Source organism: Pteropus alecto, unplaced genomic scaffold (assembly GCF_000325575.1).
Source record: "Pteropus alecto unplaced genomic scaffold, ASM32557v1 scaffold95, whole genome shotgun sequence".
NCBI lineage: Eukaryota > Metazoa > Chordata > Mammalia > Chiroptera > Pteropodidae > Pteropus > Pteropus alecto.
Window position 1 is genome coordinate 14,678,984 of NW_006441071.1, and position 15,701 is coordinate 14,694,684.

At 37.0% G+C, this 15,701-nt stretch overlaps 1 protein-coding gene across 5 annotated transcripts in view; it reads right to left on the reverse strand.

Moving 5' to 3' along the window:
• SMARCA2 (SWI/SNF related, matrix associated, actin dependent regulator of chromatin, subfamily a, member 2) overlaps window positions 1–15,701 on the reverse strand; it is a 158,000-nt gene that overhangs the window by 111,061 nt on the left and 31,238 nt on the right. For all 5 annotated transcript variants that reach the window (XM_025051449.1, XM_006918394.3, XM_015594549.2 and 2 more), the window contains 4 exons: window positions 10,432–10,558; window positions 8,310–8,483; window positions 7,079–7,252; window positions 4,635–4,805 (listed from right to left, as the gene is read on the reverse strand). In XM_025051449.1, the coding sequence (XP_024907217.1) occupies window positions 4,635–4,805; window positions 7,079–7,252; window positions 8,310–8,483; window positions 10,432–10,558 (646 nt within the window). The remainder of the gene's footprint in view (window positions 1–4,634; window positions 4,806–7,078; window positions 7,253–8,309; window positions 8,484–10,431; window positions 10,559–15,701) is intronic.

A 15,701-nucleotide genomic window follows, 5' to 3' on the forward strand; every position in this document is an offset into this window, starting at 1 on the left:
TTTCAATGGAAAACTAAGCTTTCAGAAACCACTTGGGTTATTTTTACTGTCATTTAAGCAGACCTTTGAGCATTAAGATAGGTGATCAGACAATAAAAAATACCCAAGAATATCAAATTAACAGGAAATTGCACATTGGTTGTGCCTTGCAGAGAAAACCAATTCTAACATTTTGACTCAAGTAACTGGTCAATCCAGTTAAGCAGGACTTTGATCCAAACCTCTAGTTTCACCCATTTTGACACTGAGCTAATCATATAAATCTAATCATTATGGCATTGTGTTCACCTATCTTTACAACAGTTGCTACACTCAAATACCCAGATTTACCTACGAAAATCTCCTTATAGAAAAAACCTGCATCTCTGAGGAAAACAAAAGAGAAAAGAATTGAGAAAAATCGGAGAGCAACTGGAACTTAAAATGAATGTCTCAGCAATATTACTACTTTGCATCTGATGCCCTTTTCCCCCAAAATTATACCAAAAGGCTTTTCTGATCTTTTTGATATTTAAAAAGGATAAAAACGTATTTCCTATTACTATATTGATCCATACATTATGATGGAAAGGTCCTCCTCTAAAACATCCCAGTCCTGAGATTTACTCATAATCATGGTTGATGAGAGAGAGAGAGGACAAAAGAACTTTCAGAAAGAAAAGCAAACACCACCATGAAAAAGCTCTGGCACGGCGTTCCCCCATGGGTTCTCTGAGTAGGTTCCTATTAGTATCATTGGTTTCCAAGAAATGTCACAAATAAATAACAAGGGCACAGTTCTGCTGGTATATACCCCATTGCAAGATTTGAAAGAGGGAATGAAATATTTACTTTTGCCCTGAAGTCAACAGCTTGGGAAGCTGAACCCCTGAAATGGCGAGACTCCTAAGCAGTAGGTTCAGGACAGGGGGTAGCCTGGGCTCCTAACCACAGCGTAAGAAAAAATACACCCTAAACCTTGTGAAAAATACCTTATTATCACCAGAAACGATTCCAAATTAGAGATCATATAATTACAAATTCTGTTTGTAGAAGTGGGGGAGGAAGGGGTAAGCAGAGTCCACCCCAAACAATAAATCTTCATTTCCTACTGCATGTCTCAATAGTCAAAGAACCTGTCACTGTTCCCAAAGACAATATCCAGGTGATTCTTAACTAGAAAAAAATCATGGCTATTTATTTACTCAACATCACAGAGAATATACAATAAGGGGAAAAAGAAGATTTCATTTCCAACAAAACCTATAACCAAATTTCAGCAACCATGATCCTACATTTATACCACAGAATTGCCTTATAAAATAACTATGACTTACTGAGCACCTATTATGTGCCAGGGAGCGCTCTAAATGCTTTAGACAAACTTTTCCACGTAACTCTAACAAATCTAGGATGTAGGTACTGCTCCTATCACCTTCTGGCAGATCAGGAGACTAGAGCACTAGATAATGTATCTTTGAATGAAATACCCTACAAGAGAATAAGAACAAGTTAGTATGATATGTTTTCTTATGCTGCTGTGGATTTAAAAGACTGCGCTAACATGATTTGGACAGTGGTCCACTTTTCTAATTTAGCATGTTCTATCCTATTTGTATACACCCAGTGGCTTTAGCGAACCCCATTCCCCTTTTTATCCTGTAGTCATCCAGTAGATTAGAGAACAATCACAGCAGAGGACAGGGACCTCAAAGTCACAATCAGTGCACATAATAGCGCATTCATCCTGTCATATTGTAGATACCGGTTTCATACAATTAAGTATTTCAATTCCTTAAAAATTATTCCTTCTCTAACATTTAAGAAGATACATAGAGTTTACTTCTTTTTCTTCCATTTCAAAGTATTAATGGAAGACCAGGCTGAGAAGGGGAAGTTTGAGAATGATTTATAAATGTATACTTCATAGACATGGTTCTAATGGTGAGAAAAGAAAATTAAACAAGGTCGTGACAGGTTAAAGGAACCCCACTATATTATTGACTAACAACAATTAAACACAATAAACTCCCCAAGGGGGGAAAAGGCCTTCTCTTTTACACTAGGGCTATTTTTTTAATTATACATGAGTTTAACACAAAGTAAAAAGTAACCCCTTTCCAATTAAATTACAAGGTCAATCATACTCATCTTTAATAGCACAGTTCTTCGAGTATCTTAATTGTCTTACAAATGTTGCTACTAGCTCAATGCCGTAAGTTCACTGGGCAAAAAAGCTTTTCTCAAAACAAAGATTTATTGATGACTTTCTTAATTAAAAAATGTAGATAGGTACATGGTGATATGCAATTCTATGGGAAAAAGACTGAAAGGGACAGCACAGAATTTTTAAGTTTCCGGTCGTAGTTCCTCTCCCCAACAGAGAAATTGGAACAAGCAACTCTCAATCATTCACTCTAATGGAGGGAAGAAAAACTCCAGATAATCCAAAGTGTCAAAGAATCAACCTTTGAAAGCATCCATTTTCTTTGCATCGGTGTAAAGGTGCAACCAAGAATTGGGTGACTCACTTTGAACTAAGTCTCAAAGCCCCATGAAAGAGACAGTTTTCAGGAAAGACTAGGAACGGGCCCAGTTTTTCTGAGTTTTTGTTTTTTTCTTTTTTACCTTCTTTGTCCCATTTCTCCAGAGGGCAACGAGGGCTCAAATGCTAGGCATCCTGAGAGCATGCCAGGGAAAAGGTCAAGGGCTGATAATGAACCAATAATTCTACACATTCGACCATGTGAGATCATCAACGAGAGATGCCAGGAGATATCCACAAAGCAGACAGGAGGTGCTTGGGATTGTTTCTCGTTTGCCGGGAAATCAGGCCTTATGCCCAACGTGACTCACAGTATTTCCTTCACATCATTCATCACAGTTTATAATTATATATTTAGGTCCATATTTGATTAATGTCTACCTGTCTGTGCCCTCTTTTTCTGATTAAATTGAGAGAAAGGGCAAGAGTGCTTTTTCTCACCATTACACATTCTCCCCCAGCATCCAGCATACTGCCTAGATCATAGTAAATGTTCAATTAATATTTGTTGAGCAAATGCATAAAATAGAATAAGTGTTATTAGCAAACCTAAAGGCAAGAGTTTGGAGGTAGAGAGCCAAAGTATAGATCATGCAGAGTTGGCAGCACCATGAAAAATATTGTGACTGGTTGCCGCTCTGCACAGATTAACACAAAAATAAAGGCATAATCATTACCACTCAATTATATATCTTTCTTTGCCTATGATGATATAACTGTCTAATACTATGGCAGGAATGTAATAATTATAAGCTGGAAGCTCAAATCTGGGCCATTAGCTTTTACTCACAATGAAAGGTAGAATATGAACTTTAATACTAAAAACACTAACAATGACCTTTTTGTAATAACCTCCGCAAAAATACATGGCTGGATTAGGAAAAACTAAAACTAGCATTTCATGGGATCCACATATGGAATATGACAGAATTGTATCTGTTTGCCTATGTGCTCTTCATGAACTCTGAAAGTATCTTTTTAAGTCAGAAATTGGCAGCTGAAATTCTGCAAAGTCTATAATGCTATCTTGACAAGAAAATGAGGTATTCCTCACCACTGAAATGTCTAAATCCAAGCCCTGAGTCATCCCTTGTTCATCTTCACAATAAGGGAAGCTATCTTATGCTAAAGAAGCCAGGTGCAGGAAGGCACCTTCTCAATCATTTATCCTTCCTTCTTAATTATGAAACAAGTATGAGAATTCAGAAGCCATGAAATTAATTATTTTTGGAAAAACATTTTGTTCAATTATTCGGTGCAGAGAATAAATGATTATGTGCTACCAACCCTCAATCATCACAATTCTGAGGAAGACTTGCTGTTGATGTTTGTACCTGGGCCAATCAGAATTTACCATGAAAACAAAAAACCAAGAACTAAATTACCAGACTACTTAGCTTCAAAGAGGAGATATATTCACAGACCTACACTAGTATGTTTGTTACTCTTGAGTTGTGATAGACTATCTGCAGAACAGAAATTCTAAATCCTACCCTTCACTTCTCATGATAATTAGAACTCATTTTACATAAGGCTATTGTTTTCTATAATCACCTAAAACTCTGACCTCGTGTGACACAGGGCAGCTAAACTCAATGAACAATTTTGGCATTGCTGTCTGTCCAAATAAAGAGGCTGAAATTTGTCCCAAAAGTACCCCAAAGCTATATCTTACATCTTTCTCTGGCTTTTTTTCAATCTGTACACTGCATTTTATTCTTAATTTTCACTCCAGTTTCTCAACTGAACAGTCCCCTGCCACACTACCATTCCACTTAAGTACACACTTATTTATGCCTGTGTTTTTCCTTTTCCTATTGACCAGGTTCATTTAATTTTTAAATTCTGTATGAAACAATAGAAATATGAACTGCATTGTTTCCATTTAATACAGCCTACCCATTACGCCCTCATCTCCAATCTGCTGCCTTAGTATGCCTAATCAACTCTTTCATGTCATATCCTTTTACATAAGCAAGCGATTTTTGTAATTCAATCATCTAAGCCTTGCATTAGTGTGCTAGGGAGTATTTATTAAAGAACAATACGTACCTTAAGCTGGCTCCTGACCACACACCCCAGACCCAGTGGCCACCAGGAGGGCACTCACCTTCTTCCTCCTTCTCCTCTTCTTCTTCTCTTTGGCCGCTTGGGCTTGCTTGTGCTCCCAAACCAGGCTGGTCAGGTTGGCCACATACTCATCGGTCTGCTGCAGAAGGTAAGCTAATCGCCTGTCTTTCTTTTGATCAATTAGTTTTCGATAGCCCTCTTCATCTTCAGCCTGTTAAGAAAGAAAAGTGCGATCAGAGTATAATGTGCAGACAACACCATTCCCCCCTCTTCCCTCCCCTCGACAGTCTGAAGTTTGACTGGTGGTGAGTGCAGCACATTGGATTTTCCAGGCTGCACGAGTTCTCACACATTCACAAGTGTGATGCCTATGTCCCAGGACACTGGGTTCACAGCAAAGTCAGGACACACAGCCACACTATGTGCTGGGACCAAGAACTCTTTGTCAACTTTTTGTTCGTGTGTTTCTTTAACTGTACAAAAAACTTAAAATTTGACAATGCACCATTTGAAGTTTATTCCTAACTTTGGGAAATTTTCAAATATAATCGAAAGTAGAGAGAATAGAATAATCTCTCATATTATTAACTCCGAGCAACAAAAATTAACTCATGATGACTCCTCTCATTATTACCCTTCCCCCAAAGTCCTCCCCACAATCTCGAACTGGATTTTCTTAAATCAAATTCCAGATATAATATCCGTTCATTCATAAATATTTTGATAAAGGCAAAAAACCATATAGGCATTGAACAAGTAACTTCTTATACTTATAAGCATTACAAACATTGTGGTTGATAGGAAAAGTCAAATCAGGGGGATTTTTAAACACGGATTGGCACTATATTATGGGCCTAGGTGACTGGGGACAAGTCATTTAGCACCTGAAGTCTGATACCACTGAGCAATAAAACAGATAAATCCCACCTCCACTTCCCATTAAGCAACATTATGAGGTTAAATGAAATAAAAATTCTGATGTACTCTGAGCCATTTCAAGAGAAATCTTTTTTTATATATCCCAGTAGAAGGACATCTCAAAAATATTTTCCTCGTGTGATGCAGAATAAAAGGAACACACCGCAAAATCTTTAAGAGGCAGCTCTATTACAGAAAAGCTTTGGATCTTTAGTCCAGGGGTGTCACTCCAGTATTTGCCCGAGTGACAGCAGTTTCATCACTTAGTCTAGCTGCTGTGTGCCCCGTGGATGAGCATGAACTTCAAATGCTATTATAACTCTAATTGCTTTTGGTTATGGTTGATCTCACTTGAAGAAAGAGTGATAAAAAACTTCAGTTTCTCTGTTATCTGTATATTCCATCATTTAATTGCAAAAATTAATGGTTTGCAAATGCCTAATCATTAGTGTCAAACCAATCTGTTACTGAAGTTCTAATATAGTTTCACTTCAGTTAAATCAGACAAATTTGACTGCTTACTGCTCAGATTACTATAAAATGGTCTCCCTAGCTAGTTAGAAATTTCTTGGGCAGTCTTCTCCTTCTCAAAAAAAGGAGAGGGAGGCAAGAGAAGATTGCAAGATTTAGTAGCACCTGGACACGGAGCCCTTTAAAATATGGTGTTTACTCTCTGGAATCCAAAAAATTAATGAAAACAAAATGAAAGCCATTAAGACCAGCAAGGAAAACAGTGTCACTTAGAATATTCCCAAGACAGAACTATGGGCTGAAGCTAATGACTTTATCTTCATGCAGTAATTAGGCATTATGTCCCAGGTACAGTCTCCTATCACTATAGATCACATACACTTTTGTAAAGTCCATGTTGTGCTCTGAGGTTCAATTCCAAAAGTAATAAAACAGAAAGGTCAATAAAACCAAAATACACAGGCCAATGATATAAACCAATCCTTTTTGGTTATATATCCATTAAAAATAACAGTGTAAAAATAATGATCCCTGAATAGCCTTTGACAATACTCCGGCTATAAACAAAAAAAGCAACATTTCAAAATTGACTTAAAAATCACTTTTTACACTGTGTGAAAAATTTTCTGCCATTACAAAAAGACAAGGGCTTCCCCCCAAAAAGAGACCTTAGATTCCAAGACACAATATAATGAGATATTCATTCAAAACAACTCATGCCATTAGTCTCAAAGAGGCAATATTTAAAAAAAAGAAAAAAAACTGCCATCTCCATCCTTCCAGATCCGGTTATTAAAACTCCTGTGAAATATAGTGCCTGCCTTTACATGAGAAGCTATAATCTGAACAGCAATCTACGCTAGGACATGACAATACTATACTCGACAGCTGTAGCCCAAGATTTGTGGTATGCATTGTCTAGGAAAGAGAGGATGTTTTCACACTATCACCATGAAGTTCAAAGGAACATATTCATATATTTGATAAGCAGCTTTTACTTTCTTCTTCTACTATGGTACAGTTAGCATTCTCCATACAGAAAAGGATGTGAGGGGAGCATTTTCCTGGATTCCTGGAGGCGGGTGGGCCCCTTACCATCAGTCTGCGCATTCTCTCCTTTTCGATCCGCTCTGTCTCTTTCTTCTGCTCCCTTTCAGTGTTGGCGTGCCAAGTTGCCACGGCTTTGGAAAGCTTCTGGATCTTCCCAGCCACAGAGCGATGGTACTCTTTAAAATCTTTTGCATGTTGTAAAATACTGTTCAGGTATTCCTAAAGGATCCAAAGGAGGGGAGAAAGGAATACTTAAAATCCATTTTCCAATGTCCTATGAGGTTTCAGTGTAGTCCAAGAAGACTCTCAGTGCGTGTTTAACAACAATGAAATACTAGAAACTTGGGACTATTTTAGGATAGGTGCCCTGGCATGCCTCCATAGCTGAGGTGTGGGCTATGGAGCCAGTGGGAAACATGACCTCTCCAGGTTATATAGGTGCCAGCCTTTGGAAGAGAAGTCTCTGAAACTTTGAGGGTGTGGCCACATGAAAATGGAAAGATCAAATGGAGAGAGACCTATAAAATGGTGATGACATAACAAAAAGCCAATCCATCACTCACAAATAACGTAATTTTCAGCGAGAATTACGTTACAAAAGTAATGTTTCTTCTGCTGTAATTTTATAATTTAAAAACCTTAGAATTGTGACTGAAGGTTTGATAGGGAGCTAAAATCTCCATACATAATTTTTGTACACTTCTTAAATAAAGGAGGGGGAAATGTGTACCCTTTTTAACAATAAAAATCCAACATTTTTTTATAAACGAAACTAAGCTAGGCACTAAATTAAGCACAGAAAAACAAACATAATTTACATAATTTATAGGATTATGACACAAAATCAAATCCTACATCAAAATATTTCCAAACTCCCAAAAAGGAATGTTTTTAAATATCTGCCCCTGTGAAACCTCCAACTGGGCCCTTCGAAGAAAGCATATTTATATTTGTTATAAAAATAACTTTTTGCTTTCTTTTTTCTTCTCCAATTTCCCCAGGATTTTGCTCTAGGAAACCCATCCAGTCAGTAGCTTTCCATGGATGATGAAGGTGATACCTATTAGAATTAAGAAAGCCCACTTACCTGGCTTGGCCTAAGTTTTCTCATCTATAAAACGAAGTGGTCAGACTATGTATGCTGCAAGGAACTTCTCTGTTCTGTGTTCCCCTCTCCACCCAAAATGGCACATTTTTCAGTCGTTCTGACTCCACCCAATTACTTAGTCGGACATCACTGTCCACATGAGGAAATGCAAAGCCCAGGCCCAAGCACCTGGTGTTTCTGCCGGCGCTTCCTCTCCTGTTCAATCTTCTGCTGCTTCTCCAGTTTCTCCGTCATGCGGGCCTCCCTCAGGGTCTGGCGCTTGCTCCGTTTGTACGCTTTGGAGTTGAGAGCCGTCTCGAGCGTTGTGTCTCGCCGCATGCAGGCCACCACCTCCTGTCTCAGCTGTCAAGAGGGAAACAGTTAGAGAGCCTCCCCAAATGGGGTCCAGGCTCCTGAACCGTACTCTTCTCTCGTTTCTATTTAGTGGAGCAGGATGGGGGACTCTATAAGTGTCTCAACCATGGATGGCCTTTTAGTAAACGAAGAGACTAAATCATACCAAATGTATGTGGTATTTTCAAAGATGGTACGACTTTTCTTTCTAAATAATTCAGGGGAAAAAAGCAATTACAGAACTGAAACATAAAAACAACAAAAAAGTAGATGATGTCCTGCATTTCAAATAAGTTGATTCATTCCATTTAATTATTCTAATGATACTAGTCAGTTAATAAGCTTTAAAAATTGTTTACGCTTTGAATGCCATACTAACATTCTTTTTGTGTTTAAAGATGAACTTTAATGCTGCTCTGCAAAAAGAATAAAAGAGTTATTTCCTGTTCATGTACAATAGCAGCAGATACTCAAACAACGTTAATTCATGGTCTCCTATAAGAGATGGGAAATACTAGTTTTGGCTTCCCTCCCACTCCTAACAATGATATGCTATATAAGATATTCAAATTTTATACTATATTGTGAACTTCTTTTAGATTATCATAAATATATTAACTCAACCATATTAAATACTATGTGATAGTAGGTGATGGGAATAAACATTAAAATAATAATTCAAATAAATTCTTAAATCAGCACCAATTATAGTTAATTCCATTAGGAAACTTCATAGATAACAGATTTTTCAATAACAGCAAACAAAAATTAGATCATAGTGAAGCTGATCTTATTCCTAAAAATATACGTGGATAATATTCTTTTAACAACATGTTAACACTTTATCGACGTATTTTATGAAGTCACCTACAAGAAAGAAGTAAATGAAACTCAGAGAAGTTTTCTTCTGTAATTTTTCATTAAAAAAAAAAAAAAATTTAAACTCTAATCTACTCCCACAAACCTATGGCCAAGGAGCACCCAGCCATACCGATGCACTCCTGTGATATTATAACCAACGGGCAAATGTAACTCCCAAGTTCATATGACAATAGCAAGTAGGGTGGCCTTGTGATTTTAATCGCATCCTCCAACAAACCAAGTCATGTAATTCAATACTTTCAAACTACTTTCATTCATTAATAATTCATTTTGCATGTCCTGAGACCTTAAGCAAACAAACCCATCTGACTGGAGATGAAGGGTTCCTTTTCCCGTCTGGCTAAATGAGTCTACGTACAGACCAGGAGACCTGCACCTTTTGGGTCCATAAGACAAAACTCACCAAAGTGAAAATTAGCTCTATTTCATTCCACTAGTTTCCTATTGAGTTCACAATTAGCAATTCTGAAACAGATGGTTATGTTAGCTTTTATTAATCAGTGACTACTGAAAACCATAGCAGGAACAACAGATAATAATTCACTGATTAGTCAATATATGGGTCTGATGTGATCTAAACTTGTATTGTGATGAAAAATAAACAGTTACAAAACACAGTTTTATGTATTTCTATCAACGAGGAGCTATTAATTCAGTAGTGTGTGTATCATATTCGTTAAAATTTATTTCATGGTCAAGGCTAGAATTATAGACATTTGTGCTTACAAAGAAGCTCTGATCTACCACCTTACCTTGTTTTTCTTTGGAGTAATAAAGGCAAACATGAGCTACCTTATTTGTTCTCAAGGTTTCATCTGTGGTAACAAAATGCCATGACTCTGACTTAGGAAATCATAATGCAGGAGAAAAAAAATGTTGCTGATATACAGAAGAGAAAAATAGAATAAGCACCTTCATCTTTGCTACTTTTAGCTCTGTGCTGCTGGTCTAAAAGGTACACTATCTTACTAAGTTTATATCTTTATAATAATATTGAATATACTTAAGGATACACAGATCTCCAACAATTATATCCCCTTCCCACATCTCAGATTTGCTGAGGAAAAGGTATTACCTGACGTTGGAAATTGAGTAACCGAAGTGCTTTCAGTTCCACGGTTGCTTTGGTTCGTAAATCTGGTGGCAAAGAGCCAGGTAGATTTTCCAGTTCTTGTATCCTGTGAGCTATGCGAGCCTGAAGTCTAAAGATAAAAAAAAAAAAGAGGAGTGAGAGAGGTAGAAATAAACATTACAATCTAGTCTTAAATGATAAATGATAACCTTAGGTTTAAGTTTGTGGCAAAACCTGTTTCAGACACTCATGGCTGCTTTCTTAAACCCAACTAGATTTTCTGATGTTAGAGAAAAGCTACCTTTGCATTAACACAGACAGGTGCTACATGTTACTTAACACTCTGGTGTTGTACATAAACTTTCTCTAACACCTAGGAAAGAAGGTTCATGATATACCTAGGAGGAAAGTCAAATGCAATTACTCACTCTGAACAGAGAGAGAAAATTTGACTTGCTCCCAAATGCCCAGCTGGCCACCACACAGGGCTGAAACAACAGTTTTCTTTCTGACTTCTGGTTCTGTCCTAAGGCAATGGGGCCATTTGCCCTCCTTGCAAAGAGGATGCTGATGACCACTGTTGAAGCTGAATGAACAAGAGTAGTTTTAGGTGCTGAGGCCACAGAAATCAGCCAACCCAAAACATTTAGAGAGAGCCCTGCCAACCACAGCCACTTCCTCTGTGAGCTGTGCTTGCTGGAGAAAAAAAGAAATGGCACATAGCAAAGTAAACAGTATTTAAAAACTAAGAATTTCTAGAAAAGGATTGCTGGGGAGTCTCATTTTAGACGCTATCAAAAATATAACTGGAGGTAGTTCCACATAATAAAGGCAGAATAGAAAATAAAAGACATCTCGCTTTCTTTATTCATTTGGGATCCATTACTGTTACCCAAATAAACTCCTGATTTTAGAATTCACCTGGATCCTTTCCTTACAAATAATTACATGCCATTTAAATCTATTTTTAAAACTATCTCTCCCAAAATTTGGGGCAAAACTATCTTTGAATAAACTTCCAGAAAGAAAGAATAGTAATAAAAATGCAATAAGTTAAACTAAGTTAATATTAATTGCATTAAGTTAGGTGCATTTAATGCATCATTTTATTTAATTCTCTCTCTCTCTCTCTCTCTCTCTCTCTCTCTCACACACACACACACACACACACACACACACACACACACACACACAACCTATAAGGTATAATGATCCTAGTTTACTGATGAGAAAACAGAAGTTGAAACATGCCGACTTCACAGAACTAGTTAAGGGAGGGAGCCAAGACTGAACCCTTCCTCCGCCTGACTCCACAACCACTGCAGGGACACTGCAGATAATTAAAATATACTTTCTAATCGAGAACTTTCCTAGATCTCAACTTTAAAAGCTGATCATTAAAGAGTCTGTTAAAAATTACTATTATGGTTTGTCAATCTTTCTGATATATATTCATATGAAAAAGTAAAACCTTCTGTGTTTTACTTTTTCACATGAAAAAGTAAAACCTTCTGTGTTTTACAACCTTCTTAGATGCTACAAAAACCTTAATATTTCATATAGCCCAGATATCAAAACAAGCGTTTTTTAAAACTTACAGTTGTTTGCTCTGGTAGGGAAATAAAATGTCATCTTTTTCAAAATTTTAAAAATGATAGTAAGGAAAATGCATCATATTTGATTGACTTCACTGAAAATAATGTGACAGATTCCTATTTTATTTGCTACATACACGCTATTGATTGATTTACTCAATGATTTATCATCCTAATGTGTTATTATATTATCATAGTTACCACGCTGTTATTTCAACTATGCATACTAACACAAATAATAATACTTTTAAAGAGTTTAACTGTACAACAGACTAAAAATTTAGTTAGTTCATACAGCAATAATAAACTTTTATCATGTTGCTCTTTTGGTCAAATTGTTCAAATTCTGCCAACTTTCTTCCATGTTTCTTTTACAGCTGATACTCATGAGATTATTATCATTTTTTTTTTTTTAATTTTCACTGTATGAAAAACATCTACTTCATTTATCCAGTTCAATTTCTTAAGTAGCCGCATAGGCAGAAATCTCTCCAACAGATGATACAGCTTAACAATTAGGATATTAGGAGGAAACTCAATTACAGATTTTTTCCAAATATATAATTTAAAGGAAAAAAAGAAACAAACAATTTCACTTCTGTAGAGTAAGGCCATAATAAAAGGAAAATTAAATATAGTTAGGTAAGATGGGGGGCAATGGTATGGTTATTCTACCTCCTTGGTTCTAGATTTATTACAGACCTTTTTCACGGGAAAATCCTAGAAAACTATCCCTTGCTATTCCGGGTTATTCTCTTTGACAAAGTGGGTTAGGTGCTAAAAATTAGAGGAATGGCTGCTTTCCCTAATCTTCTAAAGGGCTATAGAACTAGGACTAAATAAATAATCTTAGTAGAGCTGGACTGAGTACAGAGATTAAATCACACTAAACTGGGTGTGTGGGAGCTGGGAAATAGAGAGGGGAAGTAGGGAGGTGGAAACTGGGAGTAGATGGAGCCTTGGGCCACTGGGGCTTTGGAGTGGGTGGGGATCTGGGAAAGTGTACTTCTTCCTGAAATGACTGCTTCTCCAAAGGGCCTAGTACTTTGTCAGTGATTCTCAGATTCCCCAGCACAAAAGAATCTCTCTTTTATGAAAGAGAGGCAAGAAGTACAAAGTGCAAACGTGCAAACTATAGGTGGCAAGGAAAGGTAGTTTCCATAGTAAAATTATATGCATTCAATTCAGCACATGGCAGTGGGGGTGGGGACAAAGGTACAGGAAGGGCTTCTTTATCACAGAAAATTTTGTCTTTTTGTGGTAGCTGTTGTTAATAGAAATCTTCATTTTAAATAATGCTTCTCTCCAGACAATTTCATCTTCCTATCAATGGGATTCAGCAGGTAGTCCGATAAAGAGATTCAGGATTCTCAACTTTCCGAAACAACAAGAGATGTAATACTGCATAACTGCAGGAGACTCATTTAGTGTCCTCACGAGCACAGAAAATTGAAGCAGAATTAGGTCACTCAGGTTTTTCATACAGATTGAACAGTAAATCAAGAGGGGTGACTGTTCTGGCAAGAAAAAGAGTTCCATTAAAGGCAACAGATATTTGTTCAGGTCCAGAGGAGAAGTTTATGATTCCTGTAGGAGAGTTATTTGAACAGAAAATGACATTGGTACATTTTGTTCCTTCAAGGAGCTGAGTGACACTTGGAAAAAAGAGAGAGGGAGACTGACTTTTTGCCACTCTGCTGATAAAGCAGCCCTTGGTGTAATTTTTTGAGAAGAAATTGTCAGGGTTGCAATGGATCCAGGGCAGGATAAAACACACACACACACACACACACACACACACACACCACCACCACCACCCACACCCACCCGAGCAGACTGTGCTTGCTTCCTGACGCAAGGAGGATGTACTATACTATTGTTTTCATACTAAATTCTGACTTGGAACCAAAGAAGACTGACAGAATTCAAAGATGCTCTTCTCAAATAAACTCATTCGAATGTGAACCACATCCCCCATGCAAACATTTGTAGAATTGGTTTACATGCTCAGGTGACAATTCCTGGAACACTTCTGCCAAAACATATAACTCTAAATGGAAGAACCGAAGTTAGGTATATTGACAGGGCAAAGAAAGTGTGCCAAAAAGACAAAACTAAACTAAAATAAAAAGCACCTGGCACATCTCTCTGATACTTACTACAGAGAAAAGCAATAAAGTTCCATCATAAGAGAAATATGGTCAAAAAGAAAGGATCCAATTTAAATGGGAAAACAATGTTTTAACTGGAGACTTTGCACAGATCTAAGGCAAAATGTTCATATGCAGAACATTACTTATGCTATTACTGAATAAAGAAGGTCAATTTGTCAAAGTCTTGATTTTTATGATGAACAAGGAAAAGCAGCCAAGTGACTTAAAAGTTAAAAAAAATTAAGATTCTGACAATTTCCTTTCAGTTTTCACAGACAAGGTAAGCGATATTATAACGGTCAAAGAAATGAACATCTGTTAAAGAATTTCTGACACACAACTTTTGCTCAAACTAAGTTTAAAAAATTGTAAAAGAGATGTTTTTAGACCTTGCTCAAATCCTTAATCAGACGATAAAGGTACACTGGATCCTTCTAGTTATCAGTGCTAAAGGCTAGTAAGCCATTCTCTCAAAGATGGACAAACAGAAAAGTTTCTTTGCTGGCTTTTACAAGTGCCTAACGGACTTAATCCATCTTTTTTAAGGGATAAATTTAACTAATTTCGGCAGGTGAACAATTTATCTTCAGATAGGCAGAAGCCAGCTATTGCTCAACAGCTAAAGAAGATAAAAGATGTCCCTGCAAGGCAGCCAGTGCAAACCTATCCTTCTTCTCAACATGGCCATGGGACAATTCAATCCGAAGGACCCACTGGCTTTCTTGGCCCAGGGTTGCCACATCAATCGTTTTGCAGCTTTACAAAAGAGGAGACATTTATCAAGTAATAATATGAAAAACAGCCATTCCATCACATTCTACAATGCTTGTATTTTAAAAGATACTGACAGATACCTTTTTTTTTTTTTTTTTTAATTGATACAGGAGTGGAGGACAAAAGCTTTTCACAAACTGGAATAGGCTAAAGAGTACTACTTAATACAGTATACTCTGGGAGACTACCCATCGTCACTTCCAAAACAGGTGCTAAAATGAGCACATTACAAGAAAGTTCTGCAATTAAAATTCTGGTAAAAATGATCAAGAAAATTTAGAAGTCAGTAAAACACACACACACACACACACACACACGCACGCACGCACGCACGCACCCCACAACAAAGCACAGGCTAAATGAAGAAAAAAAATTCAGATGTATTTCTAGGTACAGAGAGTATCTGTGTTAAGAAAGTAGTTGGCATAATTTGACAAAGGTACTGGTAGCTTTGTACCTTCAAGGCAGGAAAAAACGTTAGCTCTAAGAAGTCGGAATTTTAGAGTAACTAAATGATACTGTCTATTCCATTTACTGTCTTTTAAAAAAAAAAATCTGACTTTATATTCAATAGCATTATAAATAAAGAACTGCATATAAATACACTTCTTTTCTGCCCCAGATGTGTTTAAAATGCTAATATTTGACTTTATTATTCACCCAACAGAATCTGCCTATCGACATTGAAATATCAATTGATGATGACTACTTAGCTCTCTAGGGATACATGAAATGCTAGAAACAGCTACAT